The sequence below is a fragment of the Agelaius tricolor genome, unplaced genomic scaffold (genome assembly GCF_023055355.1).
Source record: "Agelaius tricolor isolate 1412-34295 unplaced genomic scaffold, bAgeTri1.0.p SCAF_20, whole genome shotgun sequence".
Classification (NCBI taxonomy): domain Eukaryota; kingdom Metazoa; phylum Chordata; class Aves; order Passeriformes; family Icteridae; genus Agelaius; species Agelaius tricolor.
The window spans coordinates 4,357,505-4,377,427 of NW_027269280.1; the positions used below are offsets into that span (position 1 = coordinate 4,357,505).

Sequence of the window (19,923 nt, forward strand, 5' to 3'; positions counted from 1 at the left end):
ATTGCTGCCCTTCTGCCCTGCCAGCTCAGAGAGGCTGGGCAGGAACAAACCAGGAGCTCAGGGCTGGAAATGCCAGTGCTGTTCTGGAAGAGGGGCAGGGCAGGACAGGGATGGAGGGTGAGCATGAGCAGGGAGGGTGAGCTTGGGTAGGATGCTCAGGGCTCCAGGAAAATGCCCCTTCCCAGGGTGAATGTGGCAGTGGGACCACGTGAAGACAGAGCTGGGGAAGACACTTCTCTTGAGCTGCTTTTTTGGGGTCGAGCCCTCCATTGCAGCTTTTTTCCCATCTGAAAAGGGGGTGAAAAGCCTTTTCCTTTGGGACCACGGGGAAGGCCAGGCCCATCCCCTGCTCAGGGAAGCTTCCAGCCAGCCACACGTCGCCTTTGGCAGCTTTATAAAGATTCCCTGCCGAGATTACTTCTTTCATTTATTGCAAAATATTGTAGCGCCTTCGATGTGTAAAAATAAGGATTGTCCCATCTTATCTGGGAAGGAATGGGGGGAGGGAGGGAGGGAGCAGCACGTGTCTCTCGTGCTGCTGTTAACCACTGAGGTGCCATGGCCTGCCACATTCCCTCTCAGCTTCTCCCTGAGGAGTCCTTGCTGTGGTGCTGATCCCCAAATGGTTCCTTCTGTGCACCCAAACATCCTCATGCTCCCCATCTCCTTCCAGAGCTGGGCAGCTGCCAGGCAGTGCAGCCTCAGGGACTGGAAACTGAAGGCACAAATTGCTGGTGCCCGTGTTCATCATCATCCAGGGAAGAGGGAGCCCAGCCAGGGATGTTGTTCCAGCACCATCCTGGGGGTCACACAGGCACCTGGGCTGTGGGAGCTGAGTGGAGCTTCCTGCTGTGTGCTGAGTGTCCGTCCTGCCCTTCCTGGTCCAGAGCATCCTTCCCAGTACTGAGCATCCTTCCCAGTAGTGAGGATCCACTCTGTCCTTCCTGGTTCTTATCATTCCTCCCGATCCTGAACATCCTTCCCAGGATTGAGCATCCTTCCTGGTCCTGAGCATCATTCCTCTCCAGGATGCTCCTGGGCATCCTTCCTGGTGCCATTTTGATCCCACAACTGCTTTAACCAATTAAACCAAGCTAACACTGGTTAGCTTCCCTTCTCTTTTTTCTTCCCATCTTCCTTTTTTTCCCTTGGCCTTGTGGGCTGTGGCTGTAGCCAGGCTTGGTGTGGGTGTCCCTGGGGACACCAGGGGTCAGAGGAATGCAGTGGATGCAGGGCATACTGTGCATGGGGGGGATTTGGGAGATGCAGGGAATGCTGGATGTGTGGGGGATGTGAGTGATGCCAGCAGCAGGTGGGCACATTTGAGGAGGTTTTGGGAGGGGTTTCTCCCACCTCTCCCACCCTTCCTGCAGCCATCCCTGGTCCCTGTTGGACATGTTGCCTCATCCTGCTGCTCTGGGCACAGCAGGGATGGAGCTCCCTGCTCCATAAACTGGAGATTTATCCTGGCCCACAGCCCCAGCAGGGTCTGGGATTTACATCTGTGTCTGGGACTGGGTTTGGTGGCCAATTTGCTAAAGTAAAAAGTTGTTTAGCTGGAGGCATAATCTCATAAGCCCGTGCTGCCATTAGCTGGGGTCTCCTCGCTGCCTTGGCTTTCCAATAATGCTCCAAGCAGAAGCTCAGAGTAATATAAAAAGCCATCGGATTATTACTGCGGGCGATGCATTTTCCATTTACAGTAATAAAATACTGAAGAAACAAAACAATTTAAAATTCCAATAAAATTCAAACCAAATCTTCGGCTGCTGAGCAGATTCAATTATTTAGCCGTTATTGAGTGCAGGCTGGAAAAATAGAGCAGGTCAGGGAGGGAGGGGGATCTTGGCCAGGGAGGGGGGTGCTGGACGCATCCCATGGGAATGAGGGAGGGAGCTGGGAGGCAGGGAAGGAGCTGGGAGGAGGAGGAGGAGTGGCTGGCAGTGCCTGGGCTGGGTTTAGGGATGGCAAGAGGTGGTGATGGCTGTGCCTGGGGTGGGTTTAGGGATGGCAAGAGGTGGTGATGGCTGTGCTGGCAGCCGGGGGATCAGCCGTGCATCCCCGACCTGCAGGCTGCGATGCTCCAGGTTCAGGAGGAGATGAACACAGTGGAAAAACAGCGAGTGGCAGTGTTGAGGCTGGCTCCAGGTTCAGGAGGAGATGGACAGGAAGGACAAACAGTGAGAAGCAGCATCGGGGCTGGCTCTGATGCTCCAGGTTCAGGAGGAGACGGACAGGAAGGACAAACAGCGAGCAGCAGTGTCGGGGCTGGCTCTGATGCTCCAGGTTCAGGAGGAGACGGACAGGAAGGACAAACAGCGAGCGGCAGTGTCGGCGCTGGCTGCTCCCGCCGGTGCCGTGGTGGCTCGGGCGAGTTTGCATCCCGCAGCAATTAGAGCCCCTGGAAAGCAGTAATTACTGCGGAGAGCGGCAGCGCCGCCGCCGCCGCCAGAGCGGCTCTCTGTAATTTTCCCGGCGGGGGTGCGCTGCGTCACCCTGAGATGTGACAACACAACCGAAGCGGTGGCTTGTCACATCCAACGCAGCTGGAGCAAAGAGGTGACAAAGGCTGAGGCGGGCACGCGCCCCGGCTGGCGGGTGGCGATGCCCTCGGATCCAGGCTCGGATCCAGGCTCGGATCCAGGCTCGGATCCAGGCTCAGATCACCCATCTTGTCCCATGGCACAGGGCCAGCCCTAAAGTGTCACCTGTAGCCTCAGTGCTTGGGGACGATGTTTTGGTTATCCCTGTCAGGGAGCTGTGGTGACCACAGGTGACACCACTTCCTTCCCTCCCTCTCGCAACAGCTCCTTGGTTTTTTAATGTTTTTTCCTTGGAAAGGAGCGTTTCTACAGTATGGGCTCATTAGGGATTCTGCAAGTGTCACCAGCTAATTAGTGTCATGTTAATTGAGTATTCACAATGCTGCCACCTCCAAGGACAGTGGTGCTGGCATGAAGGGGAATGCAGATGTGCGTGCTGTGCCGTTCCGTGCTGTGCCGTTCCGTGCTGTGCCTCTGGGCAGAGGGGTCCCGTTCTCAGCCCCCTGCACCCACTGGCTTGGGGGGTTCCCATGCCCAGCAGAGCCCCCTCAGTGTGCCCTCACTGCCCTGCTGGCTCTGCAGGAGCTTCCCAGAGGCTGGAGGCTCAGTCTGGCTCAGTCTGGGGTGTCCTGGTGCCACACGTCCTCGCGTGTCCTGCCAGAGGGAGCTGCTGGTGCTGTTCCTCCCGTGTTCCGACAGCTCCTCTAAATCCTCCTCAAAGGCGCTGCCTTTAATTGGCTTAATACACTTGTTAATAACAATGTCTATTTAAGACACCTGTAAAAAGCCCATAACATCAGCTTAATGAGAGCAATGGTTGGTTCAGGTGCTGGGTCCTGCCTGTGCAATTACTGCCCTGATGGAGAGCATGGGGAGCACGGAGAGTGGCCATGGATGGAGAGCATGGAGAGCATGGAGAGCAGCCACAGCCTCGCTGCTGTGTCCCCCCTCTGCTGCTGGGAGCAGGGGTGATGTGGAGAGTCACAGATTCCAGTGCTGAATCCTGGTTTTAACCAATGAATCCTGGTTTTAACCAATGCCTGGTTTGTCTGGGCATGTCACAGCCATGGAAATGTCACTCAGAGTGGGACTGGGACAGGCAATCCCCTCACAGGGAATGTGGAATGTACCCAGAGGTGCAGCTCTTCTGTGGTGGCTTTGCCACCCAGGGTGTGGTGGCATCAGGGGTTGCTGATGCTGGTGGCATCGGGAGCAGAGTGCTCCAGGTACTACTGAGGGGCTGAACTGCCTGGGAAGGCTGGGCTTCCACAAACCCCCCAGTTTTACCATTTCTCCCTTGCAAAACCTTCCTCTGGGCAGGCACCAGGTCTGGTATTACCAGTGTGTCATAGACATCCCTTGGCAGGGCTGGGAATTTTGGGAACCAGCTGGGAACCAACCCTCATTCCCATGTTCCGACGTGTACATGCACGTGCCTGCGTGTGTGTGTGTGTGTGAGTGTGTGGAGATTTTAAACACCTAATTTATTCCATCTATTAGATAGATTTTGTAGATTTAATCATTTTCACAGTTGGTGGCTCATTGGATACTCAAGATAAACTCCAAATGAAAGTATAATGGGAACGACAAATGAGTTTTCACACCAGAATGGCAGAAACTTGCTCAGGAAAGAGTTTGAAAGGAACAAAACTATATACATATATAATTTTTTTTTCTGCAGTGGCTTTTGCTGACTCCAGTAGGTTACCACAGTTAATTTCACCAGTTTTGTTCATCTGTAAAATTGCATAAAAGTGACATTTTTGTGCTCATTATAGGAACTGCTGATTTATGGCTGGTAAATGCAATGCTTTTCCATTTTTGGTGAGGTTCTCGTAGCAGCGCAAAGCACCCATGAAATTGCTTGTATAATGTAGTTTAAATCCAATCTCAGAGAAAGATTCCCCCGTTGGGTAAAGTGACATTTCCATTCTCCACACCGAGTTTATTTTAGGCCACTTACAAGTGACTCCCGTCAGTGGGAGGGGACAGCTCGGTGCCGTGACCTGGTTTCTGCCTGGAGAGGTCTGGGGGAGGATGGTGGGAGGACGGTGCTGGGACGCTGGGTGCCCTCACCCTGCTGGCACTGGATTCACCCCAAGCTTTGCCCCCGCAGGCGAGACGGCCCCCATGCATTCCCCGCGCTACCCCAGCCCCGCCGAGCTGGACGCCTACGCACAGAAGGTGGCCAACAGCCCGCTGACCATCAAGATCTTCCCCACCAACATCAGGGTCCCCCAGCACAAGCACCTTAACCGGACGGTGAACGGCTACGACACCACGGGGCAGAGGTACAGCCCCTACCCCCTGCATGCCGGCGGCTACCAGGGGCTGCTGGCCATCGTCAAAGCCTCCGGCAAAAGCGTGGTGAAGAACTCGGAGGGGAAGCGGACTAAGCTCTCGCCCGCCCAGGTGGGCGTCGCTCCCTACCCCACCTCAAGCACTTTAGCTCAAGGTCCCTCCTGCGCCGGGCAGCTGAGCTACCACGGCGGCCAGAAGCAGCTGGAGGGTCCCGTGCCCCCCAACGTGACGGTGGCGGCCTCGGTGCTGCCGTTGGCAGGCAGGAGCCTGGCGCTGCCGCCCTCCAACCTGCCCTCCATCCAGAGCATCATCTACCAGATCAATCAGCAGTGCCAGGCGCAGGGTGCCCAGCCCGGCTGCCCGGCTGTCGTGGCCGCCCACCCCAGCCCGGCCAAGCACGGCGCCTTCGGCCCCGGCTACGGCGGCACCGTCCTGCCCGAGTGCCGCAAGGGCGCCGAGCTGGCGCTGGGCTCCAACCCGGCCGCCGCCCTGGGACCCAAGGCGGGCGTTTACCCCGAGGGCATGGACTACCTGGTGTGGCAGCAGAAGCAGCAGCAGCAGCACCTGCGAATGTACAGCGGGGGCAGCGGCGGCGGCGGGGCTCTCAGCAAATCCCCCGAGACGTGCGCGGGCGCCTCGCGGCCCTACGGGCTGGGCGGCGCCGCCGACAAGGTGAGCTCGTCCCCCTTGAACTGCATGCACGGCAACTTCGCGGTGGGGCAGTACTTTGCTCCCCCCTGGAACAGCATCCTGGTGACCCCCAACAGCGACTGTTACAACCCGCCGGAGCTGGGGGCCGGGCCCCGCGAGCTGGGGGTGCCCCCGGCCGAGGGGCTGCCCAGCAAGACCCTCTGCAATACCTCCATCCTCAGCAGCAGCCTCCAGTCCCTGGAGTATCTCATCAACGACATCCACCCGCCCTGCATCAAGGAGCAGATGCTGGGCAAGGGCTACGAGACCGTGTCTGTGCCAAGGCTCTTGGACCACCAGCACGCCCACATCCGCCTGCCCGTCTACAGATAAGGGACGGATGCTGCTCTTCCCAAACCCAGGGCGAGGACTTTGGCGCGAGCTGCGGGTGCCGGGGCAGGGGGACAGGGAGGGGGACGTGGGGTCGGCTGCTGAAAGGGCTCCCGGGACACTGGCATTGCACCGGGGTCCCCAGACTGGACACGCCCGCGACCCGCTGGAAGCCGAAGGACCGCTTGTCTATATAGCTCAGAAATCATTTTATCTCCACGAATGTGAACAGGGAATTGCTACGAGTTGCTGCTATCCAGGGAGGGGAGGCTCTGCTGTGCTGGCGGTGCCCAGAGCGGGGCAGAGCCCGGTGTCGTGGCCGGCCGGGAGGCTCCAGGGTGGGTCCCAGCCCAGTGCGCGGCTGGGAGGCTCCGTGGTGGCCAGTGCTGACCTGGCGTCTGTCCTGGAGGCTCCACAGTGGCCTGTCCTGGCACGGCAGGGGCTGGGAGGCTCCGTGGTGGCCAGTGCCAGCCTAGAGGTGGCCGGTCCCAGCCCGGCGTGTGGCCGCAGGGAGCTGGCGCCTGACCTGTAGCTGAAGTCCGTAACTTGCACTGCTTTGATTAAAGCTAATAACTGGGGACAGTCTGGAGGCTATTTAAGAAAAACACTTGAAAACTTGAACAGATTTTTTGGTTTTTTTAATTTTTTTTTTTTTTTTTTTTAGTTGACTAGGCTGTACATCTACGTGTTGGCTGCTACAGAGTCTCCTCCCACCCCTCTTCCTCCTCATCCTCCTCCTCTCACCCGGCCCCACAGTGGCCACAGCTCCTATTCCCACTCAACCAGGAGGTTCGGGACCCCCTCAGCCCCTCTCTCCTGGGAACCCCTGGCTCTCACACTTCCAGGCTGTTTTATTTCCCCTCTTACTGTCAGTTCTACCTTGGTTCTGGGTCGCGGTACTGGGGCGCTCACATACCTCCTTTTTTTTCTCTTTCTTTTTTTTTTTTTTTAAAAAAAACCCCAAACAATTCCAAAATGATTATGGTCCGTTACTCACTCTGTGTAATTCTGTGTTTAATAGATTTGTTCATTTACAAAAGGCTCCTCACCACGAAATACAAAGTGTTTTGATGTTTAAAGGTAAAAGAAGAATAATATCCCGATGAAACCCAAGGTGATTGTGCTCGGAAAAGAGGTACTGTATCCCTGAAAGCCTGTTCAAGCACTAAGTGCATTTACAAATCTCTGAGAATGTTTTTTTTTTATACTAAAATTGACCATTATATTCTACTGTGAGAAGTGCTGGCTGCACTATATTGTTTTAAAAATGAGAAAACAAAATGAAAAAAAGAAAAAAAAAAAAACAAGAAAAAAAAAAAACCAACACAAAACCCGCAAGCCGTGTGTCCGGATGGTGTTTTTCCCAAAGTAAAACCAGGATCTCGCTGGATGTGTGCTCTGGAGTCTCTTTGCTTTGCTGTGGCCTCCCCCAGAGCCGGGACACCCCCCTGCTCCCAGAAATTTTTAGGGCACGGAGGAGCACCTATAAATAACCTGTTAACGATGCTGAGCCATTAATCCCGGCGGCACCAGTCTCTGCCTCACACCCAAGGGGTGGCACATGGGACAAATCCCTGGGATTAGGGCTGTGGCCTCACGTGTACCCGGGGGACAGGGTCAGGGACTGCGTCCCCATCCTGTCACCAGCACAGGGGGTGGCATCTCCGCTGCCATCCAGCGCTCCTGTTTCCCACTGGGTTTCCATTGCAGGGCCATTCCTGGTGCCCAGGTGGGGTGGGGGCTCTCTGACGGCCCTAAATCCAACCCTGCTGCTTTGCCAAGCAGCAGCAAGCACAGCAGGATAATGGGACTGAATCCCAAATTGCTCCTGGATGTGGATGCATCTCCCCAGCCTCCGTGTCCTGTGGTGGGACACACAGCATGGCCTCATCCCAGCCAGGGAGGGGACTGAGGGTGACAGAGGCTCAGCTGCCTTCTGTGCATGACCAGGAGGGTACAGGGATGGGATGGGATGGGATGGGATGGGATGGGATGGGATGGGATGGGATGGGACGGGAATGGGGATAGAATGAGGATGGGGATGGGATAAGGGTGGGGATGGGATGGGATGAGATGGGAAAGGGGATGGGAATCAATGGGGACAGGAATGGGGAAAGGATGAGGATGGGAATGAGGATGGGGATGGGATGTGGGCAGGACAAGGGCGCACGTGGCTCCTCCGGTATTTGTGGCACCGGGAGGGGACCTCTCTGTCACCAGCAGCAGCGAGCAGCGTGACAGCCAATCCGGGGAACAAAGAGAAATTGGGACAAAAGGAAATTTTCACAGAGGTTAACATTGCTGATGGGGGGGTGCCCCTGCCTGCCTGCGTGTTAAAATTATTCTGTCTGGAGGAAGATCTCTGCTCAGATCTTTGTCATTAAAAAGATGCCACATCAAAGGAATGTGAGGCTGGAGCACGGCGGGGCCTCTGTGGAGGGCAGCCCCTCCTTGGGGACCCCCTGCACCAAAGGGGGACTCTACAAAGGCTGGGGTGCGCTGAGCCGTGCTGGGGGCTCCAGGAGAAACTTTGCTCCCTCAGTGGTGCCCGTGGGAGGAGGATTCATTAGCGCTGCCTCCATCAGATTTCCCAGCTCGCCATAAATCAGGGCGAGTGGCTGGGAGCGACGGCGCGATCCATCTTGCAGGTCTCCAAGTCATTACATTTCATTAGGAGGTGTGCGGGGGTTTTTATTATTTAGCAGGTTAATTCTCCCCTCAGATCGCTGCTTGGGAGGAGGATTTCGCTGGGGAGGCTTCAAGTGTGGAATGCAAAATGAATGGGTTCCTCTTTGGTGGGCACCTGCTGCAGTGCCAGCCCTGCCAGGTGCAGGTGAGCACGTGAGGACAAAAAATGTGCACAGACACTGGTGGGAGATGGGGCAGGGACACCTGAGGTACATCCCATCACAGCCCATTGCCCTTCCGTTCCATGGGGCACAGCATCCACGGGTGCTGTGGGAACACACTAAAGGAAACTATGCTGCTTCTGGCCTACAAACACCTTCCTATTCAAAGTATACCAATAATAATACCAATAATCACACAAATTTCTAAGGCAGGTGTGCATGAGGCTGATATTAAACTTAGCGGCTGCCTTTGCTGTTTGGGAGCGAGGAGGAGAGACAGGCAGTATAAATTGCACGGCTGCAAAAGGACTTAAAAAAACCCATCTCTCATTTTGATTGATATTAGCTTCACAAATTAAGCTTTAGATTTATCTAAAAATAAATTTGCTTCCACGCTCCGCATTCTGGATGACAAGTGCTCTTCTCTTCCCTTTGTTGGGTTTGTCATCTCTGGCAGGGCGGCGCGGGGAGGGGCGGGAGGGGGCCGGGGCCAAGCACCCCCCGTTCACCAGCTGAGGCTGAAACAGCTCCAGGCGTGGTGGGGCAGGGGGTAAAAGGGCCAAAACCAGTCCCTGAAGGCGGCAGAGGACTCCAGTGCTGGGATGTCACCACGGTGGCTGTGGTGGCCCCGTCCTCACAGAGCCGCTGCAGGGTGTAAAGTGATGGTGATGCAGGGGCTTGGTGACAGCTGTCCTTCCCACAGCCCAAATCTCTTTAAAGCTCACTGATATGTGGCCTCTTGGCTTTGGGGCATTAAGATCTGCACGGGAGGGTAGGAAATTGGTTTATGTCTCATTTTACTGGAAAATCCCATCTCTAGTGCTGCGGCCGGGGGCAGCCACGGTGCTGAGCCCATCTCTGGCTGAGTCCTGCTCCAGGGCTCCCCAGCCACCACACATGACCCAGCCAGGACTGCCCACTGCGGACCCAGTCGGGTGAAAGCCACGTTCATTGTTTTCACCCAAGATCCAGCCTAGAAGCAGAGCAGCTCAGCTCCTCATTCGATTATGAAGCAGGAGCCGCCACCTCCGCCTCTCCCAAGGAGCGATAATGAAACATATTCATCCCTCACCCTGGGGAAATACTTAAACCACAATATGAGAGATGTATGTAAATCACATTTAAACGGAGACGGTGCCGTTAACGCTGACGGCGACTCATCAAGTTGGAAGATGGAGTGTCCCCTCTGCTGCTAAAGCGTTTGCTGAGAGAGCAGGGCTGTCCCCAGGCCCTGGCCAGGGTCTCTGTCAGTGCCACCGTGTCACCATGCCACTGGTGCCCACCCAAAGCACCCCTTCACACCCCCACAACGTCCAGCTGCTGAAGGAACGCTCACCAGGTGGCTGGGAGGATGAGGAGGAAAGGAGCTACAGAGGGGTGATGCATGGGATGGGCTGAGGATGGGGATGGGATGGAGATCTATAGGGATGGGCTAGGGACGGGAGGGGATGGGGCACGGATGTTATGGGGATGCGGAGAGCCGGTTTGCCGCGGCCCGGTAGCGGCCCCGGCCCTGCGCTCGGGGTGCGAGGCCAGCCCGGCGAGACCGGGGCCGGGCCCGCATCGCGCGGTGTGTGCCGCCCTCCAGTGGAGCGAGCGCGCACGGCATCCTGCACCGCACCTGTGCATCATCACACCCCTGCACCTGTGCATCATCACATCCCTGCACCGCACCTGTGCATCATCACACCCCTGCACCTGTGCATCATCACACCCCTGCACCTGTGCATCATCACATCCCTGCACCTGTGCATCATCACACCCCTGCACCTGTGCATCATCACACCCCTGCACCGCACCTGTGCATCATCACATCCCTGCACCTGTGCATCATCACACCCCTGCACCTGTGCATCGTCACACCCCTGCACCTGTGCATCATCACATCCCTGCACCTGTGCATCATCACACACCTGCACCTGTGCATCATCACATCCCTGCACCGCACCTGTGCATCATCACATCCCTGCACCTGTGCACCATCACATCCCTGCACCTGTGCATCATCACACCCCTGCACCGCACCTGTACATCATATCCATGTGTCACACCTGTACATCGTATCTCTGGACCACACCTGTGCATTGTAGCCCTGTGTCACACCTGGACATCATCATATCCCTGCACCACACCTATCACCATCATCACATCCCTGCACTGCACCTATGCATCATATCCATCCATGTCTCACACCTGTGCATCGTATCCCTGTGTCACACCTGGACATCATCACATCCCTGTACACCACATCCGTGCACCAAACCTGAGCTCAGCCTGCTGGGTGACCACGCCCAAAGGCACAGCACAGTTTGGCACGGTTTGGCTTGGTTAGCACTGGGGAGCAGGCAGCTCCTCCATCCTATCCCTCCCCAAACCCTGCTGGCATCCTGGCTGTCCCACGCCGAATCGCTCAGCGCCGGGAGGAGACGGCGGTGGCGCGTCAGTCTTTATTACTGAATAAATAACCGTATAAACCTTGTGCAAAACTCTGTGGCAAAACCATCGGCGCCGGCGGGGGCCGTGCTCCCCACCCCGGGCCGAGGCTCCCGGCACGGCATGGCCCCAGCACAGCGAAGTGAAGCGGTGGCACTCGGTGAGAGCCGAGACACGGCCGGGGACAGCGGCTGCCGGAGGGGACAGAGGCTGCGCGATTCCCTGAGGAGCAGACGAGTACCATCCATCCAGCCCAGCGGCGATTCCCGAGCCGCTCCGGGGGCCCGGGCAGAGTCCATCAGCTGCCGGTGCTGCCGTGCTAGAGCGGGGAGCTCGGGGCTGGGCCGTGCCGCCGCTCCCGCGGCTCCGCCGTGCCCATGCTCCCCAGGGGCACCACCACCTCCTCCGGAGGGCAGTTCTTGTTCAGCTCCACCACGCGTGGCACCACTGTCGACCACCGATCTGTGGAGAGGGCGGGAGATGCGCAAAGCCCATCTGTGGCTGCTTGCCAGGCCCCCAGATCTGCTCCTGGGGCTCGTCAGAGGCCGCCAGCAGCATCCTGAGGGATGTCCCAGCCCACAGCAGGGCGCTCACCTCTTCGCAGCCGGCCCATGGTGTGGGAGAAGCCGTAGTACTGGTACGTGTCGCTCTTGCCCGGGTCCTCACTGATGATGCCCAGGTTCTGGTTCCAGTGGGACCAGTTCACCTCGTCCACCCTGTGGGGAAGGTCAGACCCGCAGGGGCTGCACGGAGTGCCCTGGAGCCAGGGCGGGACCTCCAGCACCCACCAGCAATGCCAGCTGCTTCCAGACCACTACAAACCACCCAGTAAATGAGTGCTGCACGGTGCCAGGCCCCCAAAAATGCTGCTGGGAGAGGCTCAGCTGCTCCCCAGCCTCCGAGGGTGCCCACCTTTACCTGAAGCACCAGCGGCGGTCGGGGGTCCCGTCCGTGCCCTTCCCCACAGTGACCATCTCCCCCGAGCGGAAAGCTTTCCTCAGGAACACCGGGAAGGAGCGCTCGATGTCCAGGATGGTGGTGGCCCACTGCCAGGGACAACAGGGAATGCCTGAGCATGGGGGTGCCTTGCCCATGGAGCTCAGGATGCCTCGAGGCTGCAGCCCTCCAGGCACAGGCAGCTCCTGGAGATCCCATCCCACCACACCCAGGGTGGTACCTGCAGCTTCCAGATGTGCTTGCTCTCCTTGGAGACTTGGCCCACGGTCTCGCCCATGAGGGCGATGAGCATGTTGAGGAGGAGCACGAAGGTGAGGATGATGTAGGTGACGAGGAGGATGATGAAGACGCCGGGGTATTTGGCGCTCTCGAGCATCTCCAGGTCGCCCATGCCGATGGTGAGCTTGAAGAGGTCGAGCAGGAAGGTGCTGAAGGTCTGGCTGTCCCGGCAGGACGGGTAGGTGGGCACTGTGCAGTTGGACTTCTCGCTGCAGGACTCACTGCTGGGACACGGGTTGAGGAGGGACACCAGGGCTGGGGGAGAAGGGACAGGGACAGCGAGTCCATAGGGGCAGTGGCAAGGACAGGATCCACAATGGGCCCCAGTGTGGCTCCGTGCTGGCTGAGACCTTCTCCACCGTGGGAGGAGGCAAAGGCTGAGGCTGTGGGCAGGTGGGATGGAGCTGGGGGTCTGCAGCCCCCTGCCCAGCCAGGAGCTGTCCCTGCCCCAGCCAGAGGAGCTGGCTGGTTACCTGATGCATAGCCAATCATGAAGAGCAGGTAGACCAGGAGGAAGCGGAACAAATCTTTGAAGAGGATCTGAAAGTGGTGGAGAGCAGGGTGAGGTGTGCTGGACCACAGCATCATCATCAAGCTGTGCCACTGGCACATCTGGGCTGGGAGCAGGGCAGTGGAGAGCCACAGGAACCCTTCACAAAGCCTGGAGGGACCTTTTTAGGCTGTAATTCCACAGGAGCATCACCCCTGGAGAAGGACAAGACCCACAACCCCACCAGACCTTCTGGATCATGATGCTGTAGGTCCCTGTCAGCTTGAGCCCACGGGTGAAGTACAGGGCGTTCATCCAGCCCAGGACCAGGGCAAAGACCATGACAGCCAGGTAGGCCTCGATGCCACCCAGGTACAGCCCCGCCGTGACAATCACCAGCACCGAGTAGATGAAGCTGCAGGAGAGTTGGGGTCAGAGCCTGCAGCCACGAGCCTGGGGGGTGCAGTGGCTGGTGGTGGCCCTGGGGGTTCCCCACGTACTAGAGCAGCTGGAAGGAGCCATCTATGAAGAAGGAGTTCACACCTGGGCACTTCTTCATGAACAGGTCTTTAATCTGTGGGAGAGAGGCAGAGGTTGGAGGGTCTCGAGTGGCAGGGTCCCCACGTCTGAGGCCACTTTGGCAGGGGTGGATGCCTCAGGGGACAGGGCTGTCACCCCTGGAGACCCCAAAGAGCTCAGTGTCCCCATGGGAGGACCCCCTGCCTTGCCACACTGACATTTGTGCAGAAGAAGAGGATTCCAGTGAGGAGGGTGATGATCTCCCCGGCCAGGCGCAGGTAGTCGGCGGTGCTGGTGTAGGGGTAGGGCGGCTGTGGGGAGAGGACAGAGCTGAGCTGCTCCCCCATCCCCTGGGACAGAGCCCTGCCAGACCCCCCTGCAAGGCAGGGCTGGCCCGTGGGGCTGTGCCAGCTTGGGGACTCACAGGGCCTTCCATGGGGCGGTAGTAGGCGACAAGGGTGAAGATGATCATGGCGCTGAGGTAGGAGACCACGCTGATGTAGAAGGACACAGCCCCAAACTTGCGCCACTTGTCCCTCAGCAGCTCGTTGATGGGCTCCACAGCCAGCATCTCGTGGCGGTTCTGGTGGGACATGGGTGATGGCAGAGGGGACAGGGCCACCCAGGCCCCTCCAGACCCCTCCCAGGCCCCCCAGCCCTGCACACCTCGATCTTGCTGTTGTAGACGAGGATCTCCAGCACGGACACCTCCTCCCCACAGGTGTCCAGAGAGGAGAGGTCGTACAGGGAGGAGTAGACGGGGCCATAGGCCCAGTCCTTGAACTTCCTGGAGAGGTGCCGGGCGTCCTCATCCGTGATCTCCCTCCGGATGATGTGCTGGAAGATCTGCCAGAGGGAGGGATGGAGGGAGGACTGCTACCCACAGACCTGCCTCCACCCTGCCCTCCTCCCGCCCCATGCTGGGTGCATCCCCCAACCCCCTCCCTGCACCCCAATGGGCTCAGGGTGCTCCCAGGCGCTCCTGGGGTGATGCAGGCACTGTGGCAGCCCTGCAGGATGCTGCAGCTTCTGCATTTTTGGTGACTCCCCTGCCTGCCCCACCAGAAGCCAAGGGCAGGTCAGGGGAGAAGCTGGGCTGTGTGAGGGTCTGGAGTTAATTGGGAAAGGGCCAGAACGCAAAGGGGTGTTAATTAGCCAGGTTAATAGGGCTGCACCTCCAGGTTTCCACCAGCATCTGCAGAGAGAAGCCGAGAGAAGCCGTGCATGCACTGAGTGTGACAGGGCTCAGCAGGGACGGCAGGGAGACGTCCCCAGGACGGGGGGGACACCGTACCCCGATCTTGCCGGTCTTGGCCGCCATCATGAGCGGGGAGAGGCCGTCGTTGTTGAGCAGAGCCTCCAGGTTGGTGTCGGGGAAGAGCTTGGCGCACTTGACGAGGAGCAGGTCGTACATCTTGGTGACAAACTTGGTGTTCTCGCGGGTGTTGTCGGCGATGGCCACCAGGGCGTGCAGCACGGTGTTGCCGCGGGAGTCCTGGCGCCGCAGGTCCGCCTGCTTGTGCCCGTTCTCCGTCAGGTAGTGCACGATGTGCGGCTGGTTGGTGCAGGCGGCCAGCGACAGGGGCAGCTCACCTGCGGGGGGACAACAGCGCGGCTCGGGTCACCCCTTCCCCGCTGCGGGGACACCTCGGGGTGCAGCCCCCCGGCTCCCTCCCTGCTCACCGAAGTAGAAGTAGCCGCCCTCGCCCTTGGGCTGGAAGAAGCGACCGCGGGCCTGGGCATGGACGTCTGCTCCCTTCTCCACCAGCAGCTCCACGTAGTGCTTGCAGCGGCGCTCGATGGCGATGTGCAGGGCTGTCTGACCTGTGCCACCACCGCCTGTCAGCCACCGCCTTGTCCCGGCACTTCCCCCGCGTCCCAGCCTCCCCAGGTCCCTTCTCCGGTCCCCGAACCAGCCCAGTGTCCCCCCCCCAGCAGTGGCCCCACGCCCCCCACCTCGATAGTAGACGTCCCTGAAGGGTGAGTTGATGAACTCCCGCATGTTTCCCGTCTTCTCGGCGATGTCCAGCAGCACCGGGATGGTGTCGTTCTTGCCCCCGCTCAGGTTGAGCAGGGCTTTGGGCAGGCAGGTCTTTCCCGTGGAGGGCTCTGCGAGTGGAGGGTGCTGAGGGGGGGCCAGGGCAAACCCCTCAGGCCCCCGGCTCCCCATGCCAGAGCTGTGCATCCCCATCCCTCAGGAATACAGGGATCGCCAGGGGTCACAGCCCAGCCCTGGCACCAGGGCAAGGAACAGCCAGGTCCTCACCTCGGAACTCCTCGTCTGTCAGGCGCTTCTTGTGGGTGAGCAGGAAGGAGAGGAGCCCGTCCAGGCCGGCCGGGGACCCCCGGGACACGATGTCGAAGAGGATGGGTCTGTTGAAGACCTTGAGGACGGGGGGCGGCTCGGGAGCCGGCCCCTTTGCGGCGGGCGGCTGCTTCCTGCGGGGGAAACGCCAGCGCTGGGAACGGGAGCCGCTGCCTCTGCTTCCCCCACCTGTGCGACGAGCTTGAGGGTGCTCAGCCACCGGGGACAGGCACGTGGGGACATCTCCCGGCCGGGGGTCACCGATGAGGCCAGGGCAGCATCCCCGTCCACAGCAGCCCGGTGCTCCCAGTGCCTTCTTGCCAGCTCTTGCCAGCTCCCACCCAGGTGCTGCAGCGCTTGGGGCCCCCAGCTGTGCCCCCCAGGAGGGACGGGCCGCGGGTTTGGTCACGCTCCGGCACCACGGATGAAGCCAGACCGGTCGGAGCAGTCGGCAGCGGAGCGGGGGGTACGGACCGGCGGCAGCTCCGCGCACCGGGAATGGGGGCAGGACGTTTGGCGGCTGCTCCAGCCGGTGACTTCCAGTCTGAGGGCCCATGGGGCATCCTGCCCCCCTCCACCCACCTCCACGGGGAACATCCCGCTCTCCTAAGCCGGCTGCACCCCTGGGTGGGGACACTGGCGGGCCGCCCCAGGTGCCCGGCACAGAGGGGCATTGTGCGTCCGGCCGCGGGCTGCCCCCCCCGGCTCCGGTTTCCTGGCGCGGGCAGGGTGGAGGCCCTCCTGAAAAGCCTTTTCATGCCGCAGCCAGACGGCCGCACCGGCCAGGGGAGCGGCCGGGCGCACAGAGCCTCTTTCATGGCGCCCGTCAGGGGGAAGGGGAGCGCTCTCCCGGCCCCGCGGTACCGGGGGCTGCGGAGCCCCTCCACGGCACGGCACAGCCACTGGGACTCACTGGGAGCTGCTCCCTGTGCGCGGCATCTCTGCCCAAAGCACCCCAAAGTGCCGCTCGGAGGTCCCCCCACGTCCCCAGTCACTGAACATCCCCGTCCCCACCGGGGTGTCCCCGACAGAACATCCCCATCCCCACCGGGGTGTCACCGACAAAACATCCTCATCCCCACCGGGGTGTCCCCGACAGAACATCCCCGTCCCCACCGGGGTGTCCCGTACTCACTCCGCGACCCTCCTGCGCCAGCGCTTGTTCTCGCTGGGGTGGTGGCGGTAGGTGCCGTAGTCGAAAAGGGAGTCCATGGGGGCTTTCTTGGGCGCGGGGACCACGGGGGACTCGTAGATGGTGGCCTCCAGCAGCTCCATGGGCTTCGGGGCGCCTTTCCGAAAGGCCCCGTGGAATTTCATGCGGAGGTTTTGCTTTCCATCGCCGGCGCCGGGGGGACCCCGGGCTGCCTCGGCGGGGCTCGGGGTGTCCTCGCTCTCGAACAGGTTGGCCAGAGAGGAGAGCGGGAAGGATTCGTTCTGGAGGGAGCCGTCCTCCCCCGCGCCCTCCCCGGCATCGCGCGGGGCGTCCTCGCTGTCTGCCATGGTCCCTGCGCGGAGGGACGGGCACGACTGACCTGCCTGGCTGGCTGTGACCCCCGGCTCCTTCCACGAGAGCAGGAGACCTGGCGGAGGAAAACCCCGTGTCACCCCCAAAATACTCTCCCCATCCTCTCTCCCCGAGCCCCGCGGCGGGGCAGGTTCCACACCCACCCTGGCGGAGGTTGGAACCCGCTGTAGCTCAGTCACCCGGATGGTCCTGCCTTGTCCCGGCTCTCCTCGGCACCCACCCACCCTCTGCGGGGACCCCTCACGTCTGCGGGGGCCCCTCCGGCTGCGGCGCTGCCGTGCTGGGCGAGGGCGAGCCCGGCCCCGCTGCGGTCAGCCGGGGTGCAGCCCAGGACAGGGCACAGAGCAGACCCTGTGCGCTGCGATCTGCCGCCCAAGGAAAGAAAACATTCCTTGGGATACTCCCCACATCCAAGGAAGCGGCCAGGGAAGCGCCCAGAGGCAGCAGGAGCTGCCACCGCAGCAGGGCTGGGAGCGGGGCCAGGGCTGCTCCTGATGCTCCACAAGCCAGGGGGGCTCGGTGGGACGCGGGTCTGGGCACCGGGAGGGGACGGGCGCTGCACGGGGCGGGGGGCAGGAACAGCGGCTGGGAAGAAATTACGGGTTTAGGTTACCCAGAGGGACGTGGAGATGAAGGAGAGACGTGCCATCGGCGCGGCCAGCAGAGCGCTGTACCGTGTCACCGCATCCTGCCCGCCACGCCCGGGACACCAAGTGACTGAGCCCAGGCACTCCCCCAGCCCCAATTTCCACCAAAACCCCCCGGTGAAACCCAGCAGCGTTAGGGCTCAGCACGGCTCCCGCCCGCGGGGAGCTCAGCCCTCCCGGGACGGAAAAGGCAGCGGGAAACGTGTCATTTTGTGCTGGGCTGAAACTCTGTGCGACAAGCCACAGCGGCAGGCTCGGCCCTGTCGGGAGCGCAGCCCGGGGAAAGGGCTCGAATGAGGCCGAGGGTGCTGGCAGCCACACGGTGCTCCCGTGGGCACGGGGGATGAGGGTGGCAAACGGCCCCAAACCCTGCAGCAATAGAGAGGGGGCTCAGGCAGTGGTTCCCCTCCCTGCCACACTTGGGGACACCCAGCGGGGCTGGTGCAGCCCTGGGGGACACCCAGAAAGGACAGTGCAGCCCTGGGGGACACAGAGCTGACAGTTTCTCCTCTTTGCTGACTTTCCTGCCATCCCCACCTCTGCAAGAAATTCCACAAGCACCTGCCAAAGCCCGCAGGTCCCACATCCTGACCCCATGCAAACAGGGGCCCTCGCATGGCCGGTTTGACCTTGGACAAGGGAATTGCCGAGCACACGGACCCTGCGGGCTGGGAATGGGGATGGAGCACCTGACCTGTCCAAACTGCTGGGACCCGAAAAAAATGCAGTTTTAGGGAAAACCCGGACACAGTACTGGCTGTCCCACACCTGCTGTCACCGGCCTTGAAGCCTGAAGTTTGTGTGGGGAATGAGGGACTCAGGGCTGGTGCCGTCAGCCCAGATGCTGCCAGGAAAGGTGCTGTCACAGGGGTTTGATTTGGCCCCTCGGTTATTTGGGTTTGGATTTTTCAAACTTCCTCACCTCATGGAGTAACTGAGTCAAGGCACAGCTCTTGCATCCAACACAAACCCCACGTGTGCTCCCACCTCTTCCCAGCATCCCAACCTCCCAGCTGGACCAGTGTCCCCAGTCAGTGCCCACTCCTGCCCACCACGGGGGCACGGACGCTGTCACCAACACCGGGATGTGCAGGGACATCCATGGGTGGGCGGCAGGGAGGGTGTCCCATGACATTAAAGGGTGATTAAGGGTGGGAGTGAATCACTGAAACCACAGCGAGTTCTTGTCGGAAATCCTCATCCCGAGTGATGCAGCTGCTTCCCAAAATCATCCTCACTGCCGGGCCCGTGCTCACCTCGGCAACAGCCAGGAGCTGGTGTGGGCAGCATGGGGGGTTCGGAGCCCCCTCCTCAAAGCTCGCCTGGGAACCCACCCGGCACCTCAATCTCGGATCACGATCCCCAAGCTGCCCAGACAGTGCCGGGGCATCCATGAGGGTCCACCTGGCCCTGCCCAGCTCAGCCCTCGACCCCGGCCTCACCTGGGGTCTCCATCCTGCCCCGCTCGCCGTGTGCTGCCCGGAGAGCCCCATCCTGCCCCAGTTTCCGTGTCCCCGCACCGGAGGCTCCATCCAGCCCCGGTGCCCGTGTCCCGGCCCGTCCCACTCCCGGTGGTGCCCCCCGCTCCCCCGGTTCCGTACCGCCAAAGATCCCGTGGAAAGTCCCGTAGGCTCCGGCGCCGCCGAGTCGCCCGGGGCCGGTCCCCAGAGCGGCCCCTCCCCGCCCCGGCCCCGGCTCCAGCGGCGGAGGCGCCACCGGGATCCGCCCTCGGGATCGGCCCCCGCCCGCCCCCGGGCAGTCTCCCGGGAACACCGGCCACAAAACAGCCCAGAAGGAACAGCCCCAAAATACCCTGCAAGAAATAAGCCCCCCAGGAAAAACGTCTCTGGCACAGGCCTCCCAAAGAACAGCTCCAAAAACCCTCCCATAAACAGCTCTCCTAGGACACAGCTTCAAAACAGCCTCCCAGGAACAGCTCCAAAACATCCTCCTGAAAACAGCTCCCCTAGGAAAAAAAAAAAACGAATTTCCCTACCCAAAACAGCCCTGCCCCAAAACACCTTGCCCAAAAGAGTCTCCCCAAACACCCTTTGG

The 19,923-nt window shown here is 60.3% G+C and overlaps 2 protein-coding genes across 4 annotated transcripts in view; one reads left to right on the forward strand and one right to left on the reverse strand.

Annotated features, from left to right (window-relative positions):
- The window catches only part of FAM222A (family with sequence similarity 222 member A), a 28,730-nt gene extending 21,921 nt beyond the window's left edge, over positions 1–6,809 (forward strand). For all 3 annotated transcript variants that reach the window (XM_071445233.1, XM_071445232.1, XM_071445234.1), the window contains one exon: positions 4,660–6,809. In XM_071445233.1, the coding sequence (XP_071301334.1) occupies positions 4,660–5,867 (1,208 nt within the window). In that variant the 3' untranslated portion in view covers positions 5,868–6,809. The remainder of the gene's footprint in view (positions 1–4,659) is intronic.
- Positions 6,810–11,163: 4,354 nt separating this feature from the next.
- On the reverse strand, positions 11,164–19,908 carry TRPV4 (transient receptor potential cation channel subfamily V member 4). Its single transcript, XM_071445244.1, has 16 exons — positions 19,470–19,908; positions 16,832–17,276; positions 15,658–15,830; positions 15,348–15,500; positions 15,075–15,215; positions 14,686–14,984; positions 14,058–14,237; positions 13,816–13,974; positions 13,610–13,702; positions 13,373–13,446; positions 13,122–13,287; positions 12,856–12,922; positions 12,324–12,637; positions 12,065–12,192; positions 11,741–11,862; positions 11,164–11,608 (listed from the first exon to the last, which is right to left on the reverse strand). Exons 1-16 carry the CDS (start codon positions 19,813–19,815, stop codon positions 11,466–11,468), a joined length of 3,003 nt encoding a protein of 1,000 aa, XP_071301345.1. The 5' UTR covers positions 19,816–19,908; the 3' UTR covers positions 11,164–11,465.
- Positions 19,909–19,923: the final 15 nt, after the last annotated feature.

Excerpts from the sequence above, each read along its gene's own strand:
- TRPV4 (XM_071445244.1), bottom strand. The coding sequence starts at position 19,815 with ATGTTTTGGAGCTGTTCCTGGGAGGCTGTTTTGAAGCTGTGTCCTAGG. Across the intron at positions 14,985-15,074 it reads GGGCGGCTACTTCTACTTCG|GTGAGCTGCCCCTGTCGCTG; the intron begins GTGAGCAGGGAG and ends GTCCCCCCGCAG. Across the intron at positions 13,975-14,057 it reads TCTACAACAGCAAGATCGAG|AACCGCCACGAGATGCTGGC; the intron begins GTGTGCAGGGCT and ends ATGTCCCACCAG.